Source organism: Corvus hawaiiensis, chromosome 5 (genome assembly GCF_020740725.1).
Source record: "Corvus hawaiiensis isolate bCorHaw1 chromosome 5, bCorHaw1.pri.cur, whole genome shotgun sequence".
Lineage (NCBI taxonomy): Eukaryota > Metazoa > Chordata > Aves > Passeriformes > Corvidae > Corvus > Corvus hawaiiensis.
The window spans coordinates 33208168-33232202 of NC_063217.1; the positions used below are offsets into that span (position 1 = coordinate 33208168).

The 24035-nt window shown below is 39.8% G+C and overlaps 3 protein-coding genes across 8 annotated transcripts in view; 2 read left to right on the top strand and 1 right to left on the bottom strand.

The window, feature by feature from the left end:
* Nucleotides 1-15290, top strand: UFSP2 (UFM1 specific peptidase 2). 3 transcript variants are annotated; one of them, XM_048304260.1, is made up of 12 exons: nt 1-63; nt 2208-2286; nt 4087-4267; nt 4350-4416; nt 4741-4898; nt 5708-5900; nt 7367-7513; nt 7980-8144; nt 9454-9578; nt 11170-11246; nt 12932-13056; nt 14541-15290. In XM_048304260.1, exons 1-12 carry the CDS (start codon nt 22-24, stop codon nt 14625-14627), a joined length of 1446 nt encoding a protein of 481 aa, XP_048160217.1. In that variant the 5' UTR covers nt 1-21; the 3' UTR covers nt 14628-15290. The 3 variants fall into 3 exon arrangements, with proteins under 3 accessions (XP_048160217.1, XP_048160218.1, XP_048160219.1); XM_048304261.1 differs by having other exon boundaries at nt 4744-4898; XM_048304262.1 differs by having other exon boundaries at nt 56-136.
* ANKRD37 (ankyrin repeat domain 37) lies at nt 15151-17758 on the bottom strand. Its single transcript, XM_048304267.1, has 5 exons — nt 17641-17758; nt 17156-17308; nt 16377-16468; nt 15678-15907; nt 15151-15397 (listed from the first exon to the last, which is right to left on the bottom strand). Exons 1-5 carry the CDS (start codon nt 17665-17667, stop codon nt 15384-15386), a joined length of 516 nt encoding a protein of 171 aa, XP_048160224.1. The 5' UTR covers nt 17668-17758; the 3' UTR covers nt 15151-15383.
* Nucleotides 17509-24035, top strand: part of LOC125326221 (LRP2 binding protein) — a 13546-nt gene continuing 7019 nt past the window's right edge. For 2 of the 4 annotated variants that reach the window (XM_048304263.1, XM_048304265.1), the window contains exons 1-3: nt 20505-20772; nt 21059-21174; nt 23056-23169. In XM_048304263.1, coding sequence (XP_048160220.1) covers nt 20505-20772; nt 21059-21174; nt 23056-23169 — 498 coding nt within the window. Of the gene's footprint in view, nt 17603-20504; nt 20773-21058; nt 21175-23055; nt 23170-24035 lie in introns of those variants that run through there. The other 2 variants (XM_048304266.1, XM_048304264.1) reach the window with 2 other exon arrangements.

Sequence of the window (24035 nt, forward strand, 5' to 3'; positions counted from 1 at the left end):
CAGCGCGCCTGCGCCGCGAGGATGCGGCCGGGCCCGGCCCCCGCGGCGGCGCTGACGGACGTGGTGAGTCCGCCCCTCCACTGCCCGGCCCCCCTCTCCTCGTCCCCGGGGAATGGATGGATGGGTGGAAGCCTAGGTAGGTGGGTGGCTGTCCTACCTAGCGGGGAGGGGAGTGTACCCGTTCGGGCTGAGCTAGCGGCGGGGCGGGCTGGAGGCTGGTGTCCCCGCTGCCGGCTGGGAGCTCGGCGGTCGCGTTTGGGCCTCCAGCTCCGGGGGTACCTCGGGGGGGAGGTGCGGAGGCCCGTCGGTCCCCTTTCTGCAGGGCCCAGGTTGTGTCACACGAGGGGCAGTGGCCCCTCCCTCACTGACGCCTTCCTATACCCCCTGCCATTCTTCTTCTCCCTTGGGGGACTGAGCTTGCCTGCCCTTAGTCAGGGATTTGTTGGAAAGCGGTCATCATAGTGGTGCGAGGCGCTTCTCGGTGGTGCCAAGCAATAGGACAAGAGGCAACGGGCAGAACCTTGATGCCCAGGAAGTTCCACCTGAATCTGAGAAAGAGCTTCTTTACTGTGCAGTGACTGAGCACTGGAACAGATTGTCCAGAGAGGCTGTGGAGTCTCCCTCACCGGAGATACTCAGGAATTGTCTGGACACAATCCTGTGCAGTGTGCTCTAGGATGACCCTGCTTGAGCAGGGAACTTGGAACAGATGACCTTAACACCAAGATTGTGGGTTTGATCCCCAGTATGGACCATTCATTTAAGAGTAGGGCTCATCATCCTTGTGGTTCCCTTCCAACTCAGAAGATTCTGTGGTTCTGTGACCCACTGTGGTCGCTTCCAGCTTCACCCATTCTGTGATGTCCATGATGAGCCACTATCAAAAGTGGCTCCTTTTGCAGAGCTCTTCTTCTTATTCATGAACATTATTCTTGTGTAGGAATAATTCAAATAAAAAACATCTTTCACATCAACCCAGGCAAACATTTTTTCACGTTCTGGCTGGCACTTTTGTGGGTCCCACCCTCCAAGACCCTATTAATGCAGATAAGCTGGTTATCTAAAATACTTCATGGTTGTGCTTCAGAAACCAAACTGCTTCTTGGCACTCCAGAATCACTGAAACCTGAAAATCCTTCACCAGCGGATAAACTGTAGTAGATGATTATATTTTCAAGGCCTGCATATTTTGCATATTTCTCTTTAGAATGCTTTTAATGGAAAGAAAATCAGTCTTATGTTTTGAGGTTTTTATTTCATGAGTAGCAATAGCATTGCACTTTGTAACCAACTGGTTGTGCAATAAGTCTTTCCAAAGGGTCCTAGTATAATTATTTTTACAGGTGCTTGGTGGTGTTTTGGAGCAGCTAAAGCTGTTAACCATTCTTTCTGTGGACTGTTAGACTGAGCAGTACCTACACTCATCTGTCACCTTTTGTTCCTCTCTGTACTGCCACAGCTGCTTTTGTCTGGTACATTGAACTTTACTAGGGATTGATCTGTCTGAAAAAGCGCTCTCTAAATAGAAGGGTGTTTTTCTATCTGCATGAGTTCTCTGGTGAAGTTCAAATGTCTGCAGTGAGCAGTTGTGGGGACACAGAGCAGGGGCTTCAGAAGGGGGAAGAAACAGCTGGATGGTATCTATGGTGGCATAAGTAGCTCTCCTGTCAAGTGTGAAACTCAGCCTTAGTTCTAGAGGTTGTGTATGTCACCCCCCCCCCCTTTTTTTTTTTTCTCATTGCCCTGAAACTGTGATTTCCTAACTAATGAATGCATACTTACAGATGTGCCTAGTTACCTTTCTGTTTGGTTCTGTCCTTGCTTTACTTGAGCTGGAAGAGTATTATATATATATATATATATATATATGTAAGAACTTATATTATGGGAAACATGATACTTGGATTGAAACAATGAGAAACAATGACATTTTACCTAAAGTGTTTCTGTGTGGTAGAAGTATAAAATTATGGCATTTTTGTCTAGGTAGGAAATGTGTTCCAAGGTGTAATTGAGGTGCTGATTGCAATGACTGTGCACTGCTGCACCACTCACTTCCCTGTTTACTCACTGGCCTTCTGTAACCTTAACAGCTGCAGTAATTGCTGGTGTGCTTGCACACTGTGGTATAACAGTAGTCAGCTGTGGCTTGAGAGAAGGCATGTGGAAATGGCTGTTCATTTTCGTTGCTTCTTTTTTCTCCTTAGGTAATTCTAGAAGCTATGGATATACTCTTCAGAATAAGAGGAGGCTTGGATCTTGCGTTTCAGCTTGGAACTACTGATGGTGTGTCTATAAGACTAATAGATTTCCTAATACTTATATAAACTTTTATTAAGAAACTATTTATTATATTTATTTTCTTAGCGTTTCACCAGGGTTAAGTGCTTCTTCAGAAACGTGTAATGATTAAGTGCAAAATGTTATTCTTTATCTCCGTAAATTTTCTGAGTTTTTTTCCATCTTATGTTTTTTGGTTTAATTTGAAATAAACTTTACATTGACATTTTAAACTAATTTCCTTTGCATATACTTCTTACTTATGGATGTGTTATTGGGACCACTTTTCAGCTTGAAGCCAAAGGTGACCCTGAAATTTTAAGCAAACTTAAAACTTTAAGGCAATGAATTTGGTTATAACAGGACTGTATTAATAATACAATTTTGAGACTGTGGTCCAATCTTTCTAGAGAAATAGAGGAGAGGAACAAGCTAACTAGTCACTCTACTGAATTTAGGGATTGTCTACTGCAATTCCATGTGATAGCAAGGGACTAGTCCATATGGCATTAAGGGGCTCCTCTGGTCCCACATTGTTACAGTAAGGTGACATTCTCTTCAGAAAGCCTGCTCAGGGCTGTCAGTGGCCATTGAGCTGTTGTAGGGCAGGACGGGGAAGGAGGCTGGTTTTAGCTCCACTCTCAGTCGTTCTGCATTTTAAAAGGACGTGTCTCTAGTAGAAACTCTGAATTCTGTCTAGTGAACCTTGATAAGGAACTTGATCTTATTTGAGTTCATGATGTGGAGCAGAAGTGTTGAATAGATTGACCTAATCCAAAGCAGCATTTTGTGAGTTGCATCCTCAGAGAAGGGTTACTCATTTGACATTGTGTACAGTGTTTTGAATTTTGTAACCACAGTGAAGCAGGCTGATGTTTGAATTGTCCGAGTGCATGGTATTCACACCTCTTAGTGTGTAAATATGGCATACTGTTCCCTTTCAAGGGCAGTGAGGTTTTTCTTTTGGAGCAATTTTCCTTTGACTTTTCTAATAATGTAGTTTTTACAGACTTCTAGTACAAAAGTTATCTAATAGTGACCAAATTTAAGTTAATGCATTAGAGAGATACAGCATGGTCTTTTTGATAGCTTGTTAGGCTTTTTAAACTTATTGTATTCAAATTAATGGTTTTTAACCTTCACAGTGAGGAAAAAAACGTGGCTAATGTGCCAAAGTTACTCTGTCATATCCTATATTGTCATATCCAGTATTGGTTCAGGTTGTAAGGTCTGGGTTAAATACTTTACAAGAACTGAAAGACAACTGTATATACCAGTAATAAAATTTCAGGCAAACCAGACTGTGGCTTACAGGTTTATGTTGGCCAAAATTTGGTCCTCAGTTGGAATGTAGGCCCTGCTTTTCCAAAGGTTTCTCTGGTTTTGGTTTGTACTTCTGAACAATGATCCAAAGTCAAAAACACGTGACTCAGATTGAATCTTTCCAGGTTTTTTTCAAAAGCCTAAATATACATAAAAGTCTGTACATAGAAGTTTGTTTGCAGCTGTAGGCTTGGTTAAGAGTTATTAGATGTGGTAAGTGACTGCAGAGTAGGTTATTCTGTAAATTTGACAGCATGTGAGAGAAACAGTACACTTTTCAGGGAGGTGTGAATGTGAACATTTGAGACACACCTGCTAAGTGAAATCTTACCTCAGTTTTTGTTTGCCCAGTCATTTTTCTGATCATAACAGCACTTGCATCTTTATTCCAAGTCAAAACAACTTTATTAAATGTATGCCCAGTAGCTATTAAAAAATGGTGAGGGAATTTTCTAGGCTAATTATATCCTTGCTGTGTTTCAGAGGCATCAACAAAAAAGGCACTAGGATATGTTTTCAGTGATCTTGAAAACAAACTGTCCTCAGAGGTTCTTGTATTCAGAATTTGCCACAGTCCAGTCTATGTGTGGCCTAACAATGGTATGACCACAGTTCCAGAGCTGACTGATGAGTCTGCTTGTAAGGAGATAAGACGATTTATACAGTGAGTATATTTAAAAACTGGGGGGCAGGGTTAAGAGATTAATTTCCTATTATAGAAATTTCTCTTTTTGTTGATAATTCAGATTTGATCAAGATGATGAGACCAAACGAAAGCTTGGCAAAAAAAAGGATAAAAAGTTACAGGATACGGTATGTTTCTCAGCCACTAATAAATTATATAAGACAAATTATTATTTAAACATTTTAAAAGTTACCCTTCTTAGGTTTTTCTGTACACAAATAGGCATTGACATGACTTAAAAGAATGCTTTTAAAGTCATTGAGACTCAACATGAATGCAGAAATCCACCTATGGTAGATCAACACATAGAAGTTTGTCTTTAACATTACCAGCTTTTTTTAAACTCAAGTATTTAATTCCTGAGTTTGATACCAAATATCTGCAATCTTACTTTTCCCTTCTTGGTGCATGTGTAGTTGGAGATGTACTATTGGTGTCTTTATTCTCTGCAGCAGCAGATCATCAATGTAGACCTCATGTTGGAAATGACATCTTCATTAGCTGCTTTGGCTCCAGTCATTGAAAGGGAAAAGAAGGAACACCACTACATAAATATGACTTTGCCAGTTGATGTTGTTGTATCTGTTTCTCCAGAAGAACCATGGGGAAAGTAAGTGTTATCCTGAACTTGCAATTTTTCAGCTTCATTTCTGCATTTGCTTGAAATAATGAAGTAAAACTATATCATTCATCAGTTTAATGAAAAGTATATAGCATTTTTGTGATGTACTTTTAACTGTGTAAATAATAAAAGCTCGTGTAGAGAGCTGTTAACTTTAATAATCTTGAGACATGATCCTTTTGCTGTCTATAAAAAATTCAGTTTATCAATGTCTGGCAGATTTGATAACTCATAACCATTGCTTAGCAAGGAATTGAGAAAGTCAGGAAGATGTTCTACAAATTCTTGTATGTGAGGTGTATAAAAGTGAGAGTGGGTGCATTTGATGAGTCTTTGTAATCTCAGCCTTACATTAGGGGCTGCAGCTGGGTAGGTACAGATGGAAAACATTTGAGTCTGCCTCTGTATTTTTTCCTTGCATTTTTTCCATAGGTTTTGACTCAGAGTGACACTAACTGGAGTAGATAGAATGCAAAAAAAAAAAAAAAATTAGTCATATATGTAACTTTTATTTATTGGCAAATGCTCATACTGATTGTGTCTCTGATACGAGAGCAGGGTAGCTGCATTTTGGAGGATTGAATCACTAGGAATTCGTTTCTGTGTGCAGACAAGCTTTGAGTAAGGCACGGTTGGGCTCTGCCTTTCCCTGTGGGAGCAGAAGCACTGAAGTAGTGCAGTCATCTGCACTATCAGGTCAGACATGCATTTAGGTATTGTATAACTCACAGCTGTGAGAAAAAATGGTTCACCATTGCTGCTCTACTTTTTAAAATATTCTCCCTTGTACTTTGCAGGGTACAAAATCTCCTAGTGAAAGCAATTCATGGGCAATTAACTGACATGGAAAGATGTATCATGAAATATGTGAAGGGAACATCAATTGTGGTACCAGAACAATTTCATTTCATGTTACCAGGAAAAAATCACCTTGTAACCATCTCATATCCTACAGGTATTTCAGATGATCAGCTGGAAAGTTACAGAAAGGTAAAGCCAACAAACCGTAACAGAACCTGATCTTTTCTTTTTATTTTTATTTACTATAATTGAAGCAGTGGTAAAGCTTTCCATTTAGTCAATGTAGAATAAATACTAGGATACTGCTATTTTTTATAATTTATTTTTACTATAACCAAAGCATTATACTGAATGTGGAAACTTGATTTATTAGAAGTTATTTTATAGAATGTGCCAGATCTCATTTTTGTAAGGGAACAATAGAAACTTTAAAAGTACATAAAAATTGGTTGATAAAGATTCTGTCTAAATTATACTTCCAGTACAGTATTCTTTGAATTTCTCCACTTCTATGGTAGAACATCAGTTTACTTTTGGTGTGTTACTACATTCAGGTTTTAACACACGTCCTGAAAAGGTTAGTATTGGGGGGGATTGTTTGTTTTGGTTTTTTTCTTGTGGTTTTGTGGGATTTTTGTCTGTTTGTTTGGAGGGGGCTGCTTTTTGTAGCTCACAGCTGACCAGGCTTAGCTAGTTTTTGGCTTATTTTTGCCTTCTGGGTGGCACACCTAGAAAAGAGAATACGGATGAGGTGGAAAAATATTGAGATGCAGCAGTCCTTTCAGGTTGAGGCTGATACCAGTCCAGGTCACACAGTTTCATGTATTGAGAGCAGGGAAAGAATATTCTTCAGCTTAAAGGTGTAGAAGCTGTGGGGACTTTACATTTTCTTCTTCTGTGTGAAGCATTACGCGGCGTGTAAAACCCAATCTAGCCTTGTGTTTGCAGAGGCCTCAGGCACTGGTGGCACTGTTTGTGTTTCCTGCTCTCTGTCTGCTGTTCACTGTTAGCCACTGATGGGAAGTGTCAGTGCAGCTCCTGTAGCTGGGTTCAGTGCTGGGTCATCTGCCTAAAATGTATTACCCACGTTACACACATTATGCTAGATGATCTCATCATTCCTTTCACTTTTAAGCTCAGTGAAATAAGACAATGTATCTCTTTAAATGTGGCTGCTGTGTGACAAACAGCTTAAGAAATTTAAAAATAGACTGAATCTGTTTGAACTATAAGCCCAATATCTTTACTTTGTCTCAGTACGTGTTCCAATATCAGTTAAGATTACAATTTGGTGTGTGTATCTACATTACTGTGTTGATAAAACTGTAATCCTTTTCTATGATGGTGTATTTTATCATATTTTCATAACAAACCTGTCACTCATGGTATCTTCAGTGGGGCCCCAGCAGCAGGTGTTATGTAACAGGGCTGCATAAAATAGTGGGCCGTTTAGATAGGAGGTAAGCCTGCATGAGCTTCCTTGGAGAGGTGAGGTCTAGTAGTAAACATACCTGCTGAATGTTTAATTAAGCGTATTTTAATAATTTGCTAAGCTATGCTGTTAAAATTATGTCTTTATTGCTACTTACAATGTGATCTTTCTTTTAATCCAACATTTGAATTGTGTTTCTTATTTTTATTTGAACTGCATGTAGGAATTGCATGGGTTATACAATCTGCCTTGTGACAGACCATATTTCAAGAGAGCAAATGCTTATCATTTTCCAGATGAACCATATAAAGATGGATATCTCAGAAATCCACATTTACATCTTAGTTCACCTGGCATGGAGTCTGGTATGGTAAGTTTAAATTGAAACATTTTGCAGAAAGTACCTTTTTATTTTAACTGAGAATTTTTTTTATTGAAATAAGTAATTTAGATAGTCAGTGATGTGTAGATGAGAAAGTGAAATAATTGGCTTGACCTTTTAAGCAAAAGGGCTCCTCTGCACAAAATGGCATTGCTTTAATTTGCTGTATTTGTCCCAAAGAAATTGGATTTTCTTGGGAAAATAATGTACACATTTTTAGCGTATATTCTGAAAAGTTTCTCAGAACCAGGACAAGAAACTAAAACTGTGAACAGAGAAGTTTAGGAGACAAAAACAGGCAGAGTAATCATGTATGAATAATGACCCTTCAAATCTTCCCAAGATTTGCAGTCCCCAACTGAAAACTTTACAGTGCAAGTGACAGGTTATATGACTTCTCTGAAAACTGATGCAAGTGTGATCAGATGCTTCTATGTTCTCTCCTGCTGTGCAGATTTATTTAGTACAAGGTGTGTACAGTTACCACCACTATATGCAGGATCGCATCGATGACAGTGGCTGGGGCTGTGCCTATCGGTCTTTGCAGACAATCTGTTCTTGGTTCAAGCACCAAGGCTACATGGATAGACCTATACCCACACACAAGGAAATTCAACAGGTACAGAATATTTAAGATTATTTTATGCATATTTGTCTAGAAAGGTTTGTGTAGGTTATTTTTTAAATGTCAAATTCATACATTTTAGAATTTGGATTTGTGGGACTTTTTTGTCCCTTAAATTGAACTGGTGGTTCTGAATTGTTTATCTGTGTTGGGTGACATTATCTGTACAAATAAGATACCTTAAAATAGTCTTTTAAATGTTTCCTTGGAGTAATATTCTATTAGAAGCTGTGATACGACATTTTCAGTGGTTTTGTCAAGTGAAAAGAGAACAAAGAACCCAATGTGTCATGGTAAAATCAGTTTTAAAACTGGCTGTCATATTAAGTGACAGCTGGATTAGTTCCCAGATGCTACACATGAATTTACTGACACCTTTTGCAGCTTTGCCATTGACAGTAGTGTGCTTTTCCTGATTTTTGAACTTTCCTTCACTTCTTTTTCTGTTTTGAATTCAAATGCATACTTGAATATGTTCATTTCTGTTAACAGCACTGAAGTAAAACTGTAGGCTTGTAGCTAATACCCATACTTGGATATGCCTATCAAGGAATACTGCAGTTACCTTCAGTCTTCTAAATGTAATTCTTTGTGTTACATTTATTTACTGAACATTTTCAGTAAAATTTAATTCATTCCATTAAAAAAATTTTATCATATGTAGCAGGGATGTGAACACTAAAGGTAAAACTGCATTACCTGAACATTTCTCAATCCGCACCCGAATGCTATCGAAGTCTGTGCACTCCTGTAGTACTTTTGGGCATCTAAAAGAGGGCAGTAGCCTACAGGTGACCTTATGGGCTTTGTGTCCTGAGCAGAAAAGGCCCCTCTCAAGTGCTGCATGTAACCTACAAGTCTCAGAATGAAAAAGAGTTTAAAATAAACCATAACCTTTGACATGTGTCAGTGGCCTCTTCCTCAGAGCACTGTTTTATGGATCCTTTCCTGAGTGCTTTGAATAGAAATCCAAGCTTATCAGTCTATGAAGTGGCTTCTGCAGTGTGCAAATGACACTCTCCATTATTAAACAGTTCAGTGGTCACCCTCCCAGCCTGAAGTCTGCCTGTGGACCTGGGGTTATAGTCTCTGCTCATGGACACAGTTCTGCATTACTGCTCAAAGGGGCATTTCCAAAACAGAACCACAGTGATGAATTCAACATTCATTGGTCTGCTTTTGACCATCTAGGTTCAAAACACATGCCCATATATATAAACCAACTTTTTTCACAAAAAGTGGTGAAATTCCCTACTATATGTTGTTGATACTTGGGTTTCTTCCTCATTATGATGTTGCAAAGGCACTGGTTGATGCTGGAGACAAACCTGCGGCATTTGTTGGGTCACGGCAATGGATTGGTTCAATTGAGGTACAGCTTGTTTTGAATCAGCTTTTTGGAATAACATCCAAAATATTATTTGTCAGGTAAGAATCACTACCTGTTTAGTAGCTTGGTAATTGCTAAAAAGACTGAATGCCTTAAAATGCAAATCATGATTACAGTACATGGGAGAAGAGGGATAATTAAAGAGATAATAAGTCTTTTAAGAATTCCTTGCTTATAAAGCCTGTATTCCACCTTTAGTTGTGCTAAGTGCTTACAGATGAAGGTGGTGTTAAATTTCTTGGGAGCTTGGAGTTCCAGTTTCCAGTTCCTATAAATTGCTTAATAATATGCAAGTTGCCCAGTTTTATAACGCAATGGTCTAATGCTTCCACAAGAAATGTGGCTCCCATTGGGTGTGCTCAATATATAAATTGCTTAATGATATGCAAACTGATCTGGAATTCAGCCTTTTCCTTTGAACCACAAACATAATTTTTGATGCAGGCACACAGTCTGATGACCGCAGAGAACTGAATGCGCACTGACAAATAAATTATTGCTGCAGCCACAGACCTAGCTTGTGAGTTTAGGATTGAGGCAAATTGTTGAGAAGTCTGGAAAATAATGTTCTCCTTTTTGTGTTTGTGTGGCAAATAAAGCAAGGAATTTGTTTCCATTCTGACAATCTGATGCTCTCATACACAATGAAGGACCCTATGAAGATATTTGGGACAAAAAGAATAATCTTTAGCATTTATCAAAAGAAAAATCACCATATTTTTATCATTTAGGCACCACTAAGCTAGTACTAAGCAGACTAACAAATCCTTACACATGTGATAAATACAATCATGAAATTAAGAGCATATACTAACAGTGTGTATGAAAATAAAGTCAAAATACTTCTCATGTGTTAAGTTTATTTAGAGTAAAATCACAGTGTAGATATTCTAAAAGAGCATGGTGATGAGGATCCTTAATGTTATGAAAATAGTTCAGGTCTTCAATATTTTAATAATTTTTTTTGTTCCAGAGCTTGTACTGGCAGATCATCCGCCTATTATTTATAGCAGCTGGGGCAGGCCCTGCCAGTAGGAAGATTTTCATTCCTGCATATGAACTGGGTAGAATTGTTCATAGTGCTGCTACAAGGGAGCACCAGTTTTTTTCAGTGTTATGAAAAACCAACATCAGTACCGTGCTGGGAAGAGGAAACAATCATGCAGCTTTTTCAGCTGGTCACTGGCATTTTTGCCTTGGGCTTATTTCCAGCTAACATCTCTAATTCCTTATGGAAATAAGACATCACAGCTGCACTAGCAACACCGGTACTGGAACCATTATCATAAATGCACCGTTTCCCAGAGTTCCAGTTTTGTATTCTGACTGCATTTAATCCATTCTCTCTGCTTGGAAAGTGGGCACACAGACTTTCATTGGGTTTTAAAAAGATTAGCCACTGTATAAAGAAATATAAAGACAAAATAGTAAAAATGTCTGTATTAATTTCCTCACCTAGCTACTAGACCTTGTGTTAGAAAACGTTTTTCAGATTGTCTCAGGAAGTTTACGAAGGAATAATCCAAGTGACTTTCTAATCAGTTGTCTATGCAGTGAACAAGTCTAATGAATAATTAGAGAAGTAAGCCTAGTGAGAATGACAAATCTATTATTGTTCTTCTTACCTAGCCAGGGTTCTGAACTAGCACTGCAGGGAAGAGAGCTTGCTAATCATTTCAAGACTGAGGGAACTCCAATTATGATTGGTAAGTGCTTGAGAGTTGAAGAATGCTAATGAAAGTGCATGGCCTCCCTGTGCTGAGTTTCATTTAAATTAGAACCCATTTAATTTACTGTTCAAGAGTTAATCAAAACTGTAGATGAACTAAAAATTACAGTATTCCCAAGGTAGCTTTGAAAATTACACAATTTAGTTTGGCTGGTATCTTTTTATTCAGTATTTCTTTCAAACTCAGTATTAAACATGGTAACAAAAGTCAGTCTAAATGGTGTTTTCATAAATTGCTATTAAGTCAGAACATTCTCTACAGGAGCAGAAGTTCATAGAGTTCCCCAGAACTTCCCCTCAGAGAACAGTACTGTTTATCTGGCTTGGAAGAGAAGGGTATTTTCCAAATTTGATTTAAGACCAGTTTTAATAATCTGAAATATTGGTAAGAGAAGAAGTTCCATTTGTAAGAATACTGTGACATTAACTGAACTATTTCCATGCTGTGTTTTAGGAAATTAGTAATACTGATATTATTATTTTCAACTTTAATAAAATTAATTTTAGCAATTTTTGCAATCTGTATTTGGCATTACATAATACAGTGTAAGTTTCTCAAAATATAGGTGCCAGAAGTCCAGACTTTGGTATGGTGATGGTTTAGATCAGATATTAGGAAGAAATGTCTCCCTGTGAGGGTGGTGAGACACCAGAACAGGCTGCCCAGAGAAGCTCTGGGTGCCCCAAGGCCACGGGAGTGGCCCAAGGCTCAAGGCCAGGTTGAATGGAGCTTTGAGCAACCTGGTCTAGTGGGAGGTGACCTGCCCATGGCAGGGGTGTTGGAAGTAGGTGATGCTTAAGGTCCCTTACAACCCAAACCATTCCATGAGTCAATTAAATATTCTTGGCCTTCCAGCAGTCTTTTTGTCTGAATTTCAAGAATGTAGACTCCTATATTGAAAAATCTTTTAGTCTATAACTTATCCATCCCTGTAATGCTCTCTTGTAGATGGCTTTAATTTTGTTGTTGTTGGAGGGTTGGAGATTGGCTTTTTGAGGGTGCGTTTTGGGGATTGGTTTTGCTTGTATTCTTCCAGGGATTTTGTAATCCCTACCTGCTGTGTGGAGCTATTACTACAATATTGCAGGGACATAAAGTATTGCATGTTATCTGAAAGAAACATGCAAGAGTTGACCTGTGCCCATCTCATCAAAATATGCCCTTTTCCTGTTTGCAGGCTGGAAATCAGAATTTACTATTCTGCCCCTGATATTCATTGATGTAACTTTGTAGAAAACAGCAGATAAACCTTACCCAGAAATCCTGATTTCTGTTCTAATTTCAGTCTTTCTACCACCAGGAAATTTTACAGGTTTCTTTTCTACAGTTAGGTTTCTTTAAAGAAAAAGTGCAAAAGAGATGTTTGAAATATTCTTGACTTCATCTGGTGGAAGTGTTGAGGATTTAACCTGCCTTGCTTGGAAGAAATTTGGAAAATAAATTCTCTACTTATTTTAGTTACTACAACTAATCTTTCTTAGATGTAGTAAAGATATGTTGTTTAATAATGTGAAGAATCTTATGTCAGACACTTTCAGAATTATCGTGATAACCAAGTTAATATGTTAATAGAAGGTTTTGATGTACTTTTATTTAACCCTTGTACATTAAGTCAATCTCAGTGAAAAAAAACTTAGCAATCTGTGTTTCTCCTATTTTAGGTGGAGGTGTTTTGGCTCACACGATATTAGGAGTGGCTTGGAATGAGATTACAGGGCACATAAAATACTTGATTCTAGACCCACATTACACTGGAGGAGAAGATCTGCATGTTATTTTGGAAAAGGTGAGGCTTGATGCACATATATACACACACATTTATGTATATACATGTATTTTGGCATTAAACAGATAATGTCCAGCCAAATACAAACTGGCCATTCTTTGGCTTCTCCATTCCTTATGGAAACAGTGCTGACCCCAGTTAACCTGCATACTACAATATGCTAAGTATTGTCAGTTTCTGAAACTTAGTGTCTTTGGAGGAGATGTATCAGATCAGCAAGTACATCAACTTACTATACTGTAAAACAGTGTTCTTTATTTTATCTGAATTCACCCATCTCCCCTTTTACCCAGGAGTATATATGATAAATGTCTTTTGTATTTTGAAAAAACAGAAAATTCTGTTCAGGCAGAAGAAGCAGAGAAGATAATTTATTTTAAATTTTAAAAGTTATTTTAAACATCCAACATTAACCATTCTCAGATCAGACCTTGAACTATGTTCAGAGGGTAGGTACTGAACTGTTTTGAAAATGTGGAGAAACTCTAAAGGGCTCAAGGGTATGTAATGCATTTCCACATTTAAAGCCCCCAAAAGGGATGATGCAGCACATTACAAACCAGTAAACATAGTGTCAGAAATGTAAACTCTGAAAGCAGCTAAATCATCCTGTCAGTGCTGGGCAATGAATGTCTTTTCTGTTTCTCATATTAAGTTGCAAATACTAACTTCTATTTAGAATCTTAGATACCCTTGTGTAGGCCTAACAAAAAAAACCCCAAAAAACCAAAACCAACCGAAATAAAAACAACAAAAAAAACAAAAACAAGAAAAAAAGCTATTTAAGAAACACTTTGTTGGCCTATAATGGTCAAAGCTTGAAATGAATACAGGAAGAAACAATTTCCAAAGAACATGTAGGACCAAAGGCTGTTACAAATGGCCCAGTGGTCCAGGAGGATAAAGACATGCAGAATCCACTTTCCTCATCAGAAGTGTCTGGGGAGGAACTAAGGTAGACTGTGTGCAGCTCTTTTCTTCAAAAACACCTCCAATAATTGTGTGGTACTCTGCAAACTTAAAAGCTTTGTTAGACTTTCTTTCTCCTGAATCAGGTTGAACAGCACAATTTCTGGTATTAGGAGCTCTGTTTGGGTCTGAAATATCAACTATTACCAAAGAAGGCATGGATTCAGAATGAGAAAAGGAAGCTGTGACAATGGTGGTTTCAGAATAACATTAACCTCTCAGTAGCAGCAGAAGGTAGTGGGGAGGTGGGGATAGGGAGGAGATGATACTTTCTAAGAACTAAGCTGGGGAAGGAGGAAGGGGGAGAGAGTCCCTGTAATGTGTTTTCCATTTATGTGTTTCCAGGCATGTAGAGAACCTTCTGAAAATTGTCATTGCATTCTGTAGACATTTGAAAATAATTCATACAACTTAGATTAGTATGATTAATAAAATAAGAATAGATCCAATAGTAGTAGACAGGAAAACCAGAATTCATAGTAGATTTAAAAGCTATCTTGCTTTTCCTTGGACAGGGCTGGTGTGGATGGAAGGGCCCGGACTTTTGGAACAAGGACGCCTATTATAATCTGTGCCTACCTCAACGACCAAAAGCTATTTGAATTCACTCTTACACTGAACGTGCTGAGACAGAATAATAGCTGATGTAGATAAAACTGTCCTGTCATTTATCAAAATAATGCTTTAAGTCAATCAAAACCCAGTTGAAACAGAAATGTTGCTTGAATAACTTAAATTAAGAAACTATTTTTTTTAAATGAAACCTCTAGAAATAAGTTACCTGCTTTGAACTGTATTTCTTACAAATGTATTTATTAGGCAACGAATACTCCATACTTTTCCATAGGACAACTTTGTGTTTATATGGAACTTCTGCTAAAATGTTTGTAGACTCAATGCCAAATCCTTTTGTTTTATGGAATTCTTTCATGACAAAAGGATGAAGTGTCCTCTGCCTTTCAAATTCCACGTAGCCAGCTGTCTTGTCCATTATGAATCTGTTCAAAGGCCTTGTTTGCTGCTGGTACTCTTGATGATGCATTTTAGGAGTGGGAGAAGAATGGCTATATGTACTGAGTTTTATTGATTTTGCTCTCATATTTACACAGAAAAAAAATGCAAGAGAATTTTTACATGCTCATTTATTTATAGCTGTATGAATACAAGTATTCTAGGGGGGGAAAAACCTCACAGCATTCTTCTGTAAGAAGTAACAATAAACAAGCTTTCCTCCTTCTCAGAAGGAGACAGTGTCCCAGCACACACATCTGACTGCTCAGTGTATCATCCAGTCATGGTTCTTCAGACTTCAGATTCCCCTTATTTCATGTTGGGATTACAGCTGTTTCTTCTGGCAGCTAGGAGACAAGATCTGTCATAGAAACAAACAAAACAAGTCTGTAGCTACTTCATCAGTACATCAGTAAGAGAACCTATGATTTGTATTTCTTCTGTGTTAAAGTAGCCTCTTAAGTGGCATCCCACATGTACTGTCCATTTCCAAGAAGACCCTAACCTTAAATACCAATGCAACTTCATCCTTACTAGCAGGCTTCTAAATCTGACTTCTCTAACACACATTTGTTTTACTTAGATGCTAAAAACATTTTTTAGAATATTCTGAATTGTATTAAACCAACACTGTTACACACCATCTGATCTTCTCCTCTTCCTGTTTATGGATCTGCTGGTTTCACTTTCTTGTTTCTGTGCAGTTGGATCCTCTCTCTGCAAGCCATGTTTGTCACTTAGCGAGTGTCCAGACTGTCCTCTCAGTTTCATTGCCTGAGTGTGCTGAATTGTCCTGAGGAACTTGGCACATTCCAGAAAGCCACAATCCAGTGCGAGGTCTGCTGCCGTCTGTCCACTGTTGTTGCACAAGCTGAAATACAGAATTAACAATAACCAATTAAACTGGAATAATGAGCAAGCACTGATTAAGTGTTAATTTAGGCAGATGAATAAAAGTAAGTACAGGGAATCAATACCCAGAAGGTTTGTCAAGGATAGCATAGGGCTTGTAGAGGGGGCTGGTATTAAATTCAAAAAGGAATAATTATTTTAAAATAAATTTGTCATCAGACTGTTACTGGCTTAGCATATCAGAAAGGCAAGAAGGTGAGATTATGATCAGGAATATTCTCTCAGCAGTTGTTACAGAGGTATATAGCTAAACAATAGCATGTGGTCTGTGCTCCTTTGGTGTTTATGTCAGTTGTTAATACTATTAGGGCTATAGTCATGCTCTATTTGCAGCCTTAGCACACATGTTCTGAGCAAGTTAAATGTACTGCGTAAAAAGCACGTCCTTTGACACTCTTACTGAAGTTACTAAATGTAGCTCAACTTACTCAATTTTAGCATCACCAGCAACAAGGAGAGCAAGACATTCCAAACTCCCAACTTTTGCTGCTTTATGTATCGGGGCTTCTCCAAGGCAATCCTAAAAACGCAATTTAACAATCATTTGAAAGAAGAGGAAGAGGGTAAAGCTGTCTTGTCTCCAAAATGACTGTTTATGTATACCAGTCTGTTGTGAGCTGAGAGAGAGATTAAAGGAATATAGCTAGTAAAGTGTACTTGGTAACTGCCGTTAAATATCTAGTGTATTCATCGCCACAAAGTAGAAGTGTTGTCCCCTGCAGTACTCATTGTTTAACCTTTGCCTTTTAAAAGATAACTTACACAGAATACTCTCTGCATCGATTAACAGCATCTCTGAGCACCATTCAGGGATTGCTGTGACCAATAGCTTGCTACCAGCTCAGATGTATGAGGAATTAAACTAAGCAACTAGAGTAAGAATCCTTACATTTACTGGAAGTAGGGACAGAATTTTTGGAGGAAAAATACTCAGCTGTGTAAAAGAATTAAGTTGTTTGGACAGCTGCATGCAGCATTTTAATTGTGAAAATTGAATTATACAATGCAAGTGAAATTGCTAATGCAATATAGACAGGATTTCTGATTCATGCAAGAAGTTACTCTAGAATAAGCAAATCCAATATGCATGCGATACAACTGAGTATAAGAAAAACCTCTTTTAGATAAAAAGTATGTAAATAATATTAAATGGATTTACTGATATGCCACATTAGAAGTGGAAGGAATAAAATGTATGTGTTTTTACCTGTTGGTTCAGATTTGCTCCTGTCTGCAGTTGCCACAGTAGAAAAAAAGCTTCACCACCACAAGCAGCCAAGTGAGCTGGAGACTGACCAAAGGCATCTGCAGGTGCGTTCACACCGGTTCCTATCTCAAATAAGTTGCTGAAACTACCAGACTGAAACAAGATATCAAAAGAAAAAAAGAAATGTTACTGCCAGTGTAAGCCACGGCAGGTCTCAGAACACTGCATCACAGCAAAAAACATTCCCCTTGCAAATCACTGGATCTTCATGTTCCTTGAGACTGCCTTTTAAATTTTTTTTTTTTATAAAAAAAGCAGTGCAAGAAAGACTTTTTCGGCTTTTAATCTCTTAACCAGAAATACCGATCGACAGCGGCAGCGCCCCAACATTAATAGCAGCAGCTCCAGGCAAACTACACCTCATTCACTTCCGCAGCCGTGCTCCCGGTAAGACAGAACCACAGACAGACCCTGCCAAAGCTCACCTCTGAAGTGCAGTCCAGCATCAGCATCGCTCCCGTTGCTGGGCGCGGGGCCCTCGGGGCTGGGGGTCCGAGGCGCGGGTCTGTCCGCGGCCGGCTGCGAGCGCCGGGCCCGCAGCCCCGCCCCGCCGGCCGCACGTAGGCGGCGGCAGCCGCCGCCCGCCAGCCATTGGCCGCCCCGGGGGCACCGCGGGGCCGCGGCCGGGCCGGGCCGGGGCCGGGGCTGGCGGTGGGGGCGGCCATGTGGCGGGGGGCCGCCCGGCACGTCCCGCACACACTCGCAGCCGCGGCAGCGCCCTCCGGAGCCCCGGGCAGCCGGCACCGGCCGGTGCGTCGCTGGACGCCCCGGTGCCGCCGTCAGCCGGAGCCACCGAGCCCTGAGCGCGGCCTGGTGTTTGCTTGGTTGTGCTGCTGCTGCCAGGCGCAGCCTCCAAAGTAGTTCTGCCAGCGTACCTTAACGCTGATTTGGGAAGGCTAGACCGAGGCAGACTTGGATCTAGGAAAGAAAACAATAGAGAATTAGATTTTTCCCCAAAAAAAGCTTAAATCAGTAAAAAGAAATCCGTACTATCGTCCTGCCCAAGCTCTACCACTAGGCCAGGGAGACTGGCCAGACGTGCCACGCTGTGAAACGCAGGTCTCACCTTCTTCAGCACAGACATTACAGCAAGTTCATCCCCAGTCTGAGCGGGACTGGAATTGGCAATGGTGGATCTGGGCACAGCCACCTGTTGTTACATCTCTGCTCAAAACACAGTTGCAAATACAGAACTTAGATTGTCACTTACATGAGCTTGAAGTATCCTAGAGAGGGTGAGTGCCCAAGGTGCACAATTCTGTTCCCTTAGCACTATGGTATTTCTTTCTGTGTCAAATGCCTGCGTTTGTTTGTTTGTTATGGAAGTTCCTCATAATCGCTACCGTGACAAAAAAAAAAAAAAAAAAAAAATTGAAAGTCACATATTTAAAAAACAAATAATAATGGCATGGTTTTGATAAACAGAGTTAGAGAAAAAGAAGCCTAGCAGTGTTCCTTTAGGGTATACATAGTTGTGAAATGAATTCACAAACATGATGAAATTACCTTCTGCTTCTCCTTTGGGAAAGCTAATATAAATTATTTTAGTGGAACATGAGCATATTTTTTAAGGTGCGAAAATTCAGGTAGATAGGCAGTTCAGCAGAACTATTTCTGTAAGTGACAGTTTTCACTTTGCTTTTATATGGAAAGAAATATACTTGTGTAATTACAAAATGTTGGGTTGGGTTTTTTCCCTGAACAGGTAGCCAAGCAAATTAGTTAACAAACAAATAAAATTCCTACACTTCTAACTATGCATTGTTAGGGATGAAATATCTCTGCACAGATGCCAGAAATCCACGGTCATTGTTTATGCAACTATAAAGACAGTTTTGGAAAACACACATATCCAGAATTAGTTTTAGACTAAATAGTTTTGCATTGCCCAAGAGGTTGTGTTTTGTTTTGTTTGGTTTGTTTTTAAGATCTTCCCTCCCTACGTTACTTCAGCAATTCAGAGGCTTCAAGCTGCACCCAAGGAATCCCATCTTTCCAGCCTAGCCACCTATACACAGATTTGCATCCTGCCAGCCAAAACTCTCTTCAAATTCCTGCTATTAATTAGTTCTTGAGCTTCAGGTCACATTCTGCACACCTCATTAGTGCCTGCAAAACTGTTCTGCCTCTGAATAACCGGTACTTGTACTGGCATAAACAGAGTAGCAACAATTCTCATTATTTTGTATGGGGCAGCCCCAAGTCCCAGTTAAGGACAAGGCTTCCTGGGTACAGCTGTTCTGGAACATAGCTTGGCAAAAATTCCTCTGTGCTTTGTATCTCAGATCACACATCTCACATAGCTATCAACAAAATTAAATTGGAAAAATGGTTCTAATAAATGTGTGTAAGCAGTCAGATAAACCAAGGTGTGCTGGTGAATCTCATACCCTTCTGCCTCAAAAGCAGCCATGCAGCCCAGTGTTAATTGTCTTAGCTGAAGGGTAATGCTGCTTTCACAGACTGTTCTTCACTGTCTGTTAAATCAAGTAATTAATTGATGATTTAAAAAGTTTATTTTCCTGTATCATCTACAAAAAATGAATCAGGATTAATTTTAGGAGTTTCTTGGTACTTAAAGTCACTTGGGACTGCTGGAAAACATCATGTTGAGCCCACAGGTTTAACCACACAAATCTGCAAGCATCACTCTCCCATTTTGATTGTTGCCTCTGTCCCTGTTGCTATAGAAACAGATCACACTGCCAAAAATGGAAGGATGATAATCATCTGGAAAAAAAGAAAAAGCTGGGAACACAGATGAAGATTATTTTGAAAGCACTCTCACGCATTTTGGTGTTATTCCCTTTCTATAAGAGAGACAGCCAGAAGCAATCAACGGAAGTGAAAGCAATGCTTTACATTTCAGGAGAAACCTCGAACAGCATTTTCCCTCAATTATCCTTTTAAGTTTTGTAATACCTATATGGGGAAAACAAACTACATTACAACAAACAGTTTCTGATCACTGAAGTGGTGAAATCCCGCCTGCTAGACTGAAGCGTCATGCCCGGTGCCTTTTTCTCTGAATTGCATTCAGAGTTTCTGCTCCTTTTGCCCATAGTCGCGTTCTGCAGAGCACTTTGGGCTCCTGCTTTTAATTCCGGCAGGACCGGCGGTATCAGGGAAGATCCGGTGGGCGCCCAGCCCGCAGCTTGTCCCGTCACCTATTCACAGTTTGGCACCGGACAACAGCCGGAGGCGGAGCAAAGCCCAAACGGAAAGTGCCGTCGGGACATTCCCAGTCTTCCTCCTGCCTTGCCAAAGGCCGTGCGACCCAGGCCCAGCTATGCAGCAGCGCCGGGTGCCGGCGCGGGCTGGGCAGGGCCGCCCTGGGCCGCGGCCCAGCGGCAGGGATCGATCCAGGCCCGGCGGCGCGGGGAGCTCGGCACCAGCGGGGGCCGCGGCCGCCCTCCCTTGTGGCCGGACCCGGACCCGCACAGCCCGGCAGGCTCGGCCCGAGCCGCCCTCGGGCGCGGGGCTGCCGGGAGAGCTCGGCCGGCGGTGCTGGATGGCGCTGCGCAGCGAGCGGCTGCCGCCGGACCCGGCCGTGCCAGGTACCGCTCCCTCCCAGCCCGGCTCCGGCCGGCAGCGCCCCGCTTTGGTTAGGCGCGGGTTTCAGCTCTTTGGCGGCGGACTTCACGCACACAAGGGTCAGGCTGTATTTACTGAACGTTTCCTTCACGCAACTTCTCCGTTTTATAACAAAGCCTTCTCTTTCGTCTTAGTCTTTTGAAGAGTGTATTAAAAAGGGGACACGGCCAGCTTCAGACGTTCAGTGTATTTACAAAGCTGCTGTTCCATCTCTTAAGGGACAAACCCAGACATGTGTCTGTTTTTAAGCAGAGAACCACTCCCATGTTACACTGTTGGCAAAAGCAGAGGAGTCGCTGCTGAGGAGAGAGGCAGGTGAAGATTTTCCGGCACCTTTTCTGGATGGACAACGATACTATGAACAGGTTGTGCTTTCCCTCTTTTAAGTAAATATTATAAAGCAGACAATTTTCAACACCTTTTCACTGAAAAAAGAGACACCTTAAAAAACCTACAAGAGGTGCCCTATGCCTGTTTTTATCCCATTAAAATCACCAGGTGTTCCCCCTAAATAAGCTTTTCCTACACTTTCCCCAAGCATCTAGGGAGGTCTTCCACTTCCCTCCCAGGTCTCCTTAGGACCAGATAAGTAAGCAGCAGCCTATCCTTATAGTTAGCTTCCAAGCCAGGTTGGGTTTTTGGGCAGCTGACTGACCAAATACAACACACTTTGTTTTCAGTTACAGTGATCGTGAGCCCTGCCCAATACACAGCTTTCTATCTTTGTTCCCCACCTAAGAACTGGAACTTGTTGAAACGTATTATCTTCAAGATTTCTGTCCCTGCCCACTTTGGCTAAAATTGGTCATCCAAGTCTTTGAAAGTAAATGCTCGGGGAACAGTGCAAGACTGGCTGGCAGGTGAACTTAAACCTCATCTTCCTGTGAAAATTACAACTTAGTTCAGGAAGACAGAAAAGAATGTAGTACAAACACTAAGTCAGGTATTTTCCAGTGTGACATGCATGGATTCAGTACTGTTTACAGTGCAGCAGTGGTACAGTGTAAATCAGTCTCAGGGTTTGCAGCAGGAACAGAATTAACTCACTCAGGCTTTCTCGGCCCTGTCCTTAATGTTTTCATTAATTAATTACCTGAGACTAACTCCATGGAGCAGAATGAACAGACTCCTGCCTTTTTCTTGACAAGCTGGCTTGGATGTCCATGATAGATATTGCTGTACATCCCTAAATTTATTGTGTGAACAGGTTTTAATTTTCAGATTTTTAAATGTATGTCTGTAGTGCCTGAAAATGCATGTGCTCATAGCACTGCACTTTTAGATACTAGAAAAAAAAAAACACTTCCTAATCACAGCCCTATGTCTCCTTCATATAGCACTAAATTCTCAGCAAAGGTGAGATTAAATGTGCCTCCTGTACTTCTTTTTCTGATATTCATGACAGCTACTTGTAAAAAGGAATTGTTTTTTTTTTTTCCAGAGTTCTTTAAAAATACAATGCCCACACAGTCATAGTGGATAAGCTTCCAAGTCAATTAATAGTTTAGACAATAGCTTGGACAGTATTAACAGGGGCCGATCATTGTGAGGACATGTGACTGACTGTTGAGCTGTTACTTGGTTCTAAGCTTTTTTTTTAATCAAAACACACAGAAAATTTGAAGTAAAAATGTAGAGAAGAACACTTTAATTTCAATATTGTTTTTACTTAGTGTTTATGTGTAAAAATATTTTAGTTAGGACACCAGGCTCAGTTAACTGTTATATCGCAGTTGTTTAACTGTATTTTTAAGTGTAGTTTCTTCTTTCACTTAATGCAGAAGCAAGTACTCTCTGAGATTCATTCTTAGGAGTGAAAGTATCTCTGTTGTTGCAGGTGATACCTCCATAAGAAATGTGGGGCAGACAGCTGAGTCCATTAAAGTTTTCAGACATCTGTTTTATTAGTTTTGTGAAACCAATCCTTAGCTGAGATGTAAAAGCAGACTGTTAAACCCTCGAGGTGTAAGAACAGCTGACCTAAGTTAAAGGATGTCAGATAGATGGGGCAGGGCCTCTGAATTACCTCAAACTAAAAAGATGGTGGTTTGGGGGAGGGGAGAAAGTTTGTCAGAATGGCTTTTGTTTACCCAACTTCCTTGTGGTTGTTGACTTACTCCATCTCTGTTTTCTGCCAGTTCTATGGTTGCAATTGTTTGGGTTTTTTTCATGAGAGAAATACTCCAGGTTGGAAAATAGTAAGGGTGTACATATCATAGAGTTATTGTTTGTTTTCTCTTTCCCAGGGGTTGTATGAAGAAGCATTAAAGCAATTTGAAAAAATTAAAGATACAGATTTTCAAGCAATGTATCAGCTTGGTGTAATGTATTATGATGGACTTGGCACTAAAAAAGACCCTGTGAGTAATTTAGCTGCACACTTTTTATTTTTCTTCTAATATTAGCTGATAATTACTAAGAGCTCTTTGTAAACATGATTACTTAGTTTAAAATTAACAGCCTTTTCATTTAGAATTAGTTTCATAAAGTGCAGCTGTTTACAGAGTATCATTAAAGAGCGAAGGCTCTGGGTTGAGGAAGTTCTCAAAAATGCTATAATAAAATAGGTGTATCTGAAAAATACATTAATTTTTATTTAAAAATTAAATTCCAAGGGCTTGGTTGGACTTCATGTAGAAGCTATGTTTAAAAATTGCTTTAAATTTTTTACTTTTTAATGAGCAATTAATGTAGATGAAAATAAAGTGAGTGAAAATGGAAATCAAACAATTATATTTCAAAGCGTAAGATCTCTGGCACAAAGATTTTTTAAGGTACTTTCTATTCTTTTAGCATGGATACCAGAGATTATTATTCCTCTGCCAATTGTTGACAGTAATATTTTTAAATTTGACAAAGGAGGTAATAATATTTTAAAATTAGACACGTGAAAAATTCCATTTGCAAGAATTTTAAGAACTCAAACTGAAGAATTATATTACAAAAAAGGAAGGCAAAGGAATGATTTGCTACAATAAGAAGAGTTAATTTGTTGGTGAAGATGATCTTAAAAAGTGGCATGAGGAAAGAATACAAGCATTAGGAATAAAAGGGTAGATTATAAGACAAAAGGCCAAAAAAATGAACTGAAGAGTATATTAACTAATGAGACTCCTGTCTGGTGCTTGCAGCATTGCCAGCAGAACTGAAAATATGGGGTTTAGAGGTGGTTCATTTTTTCTGTATGCCTGCATAATTACCACATTTGTTTACTTGCAAATAAACA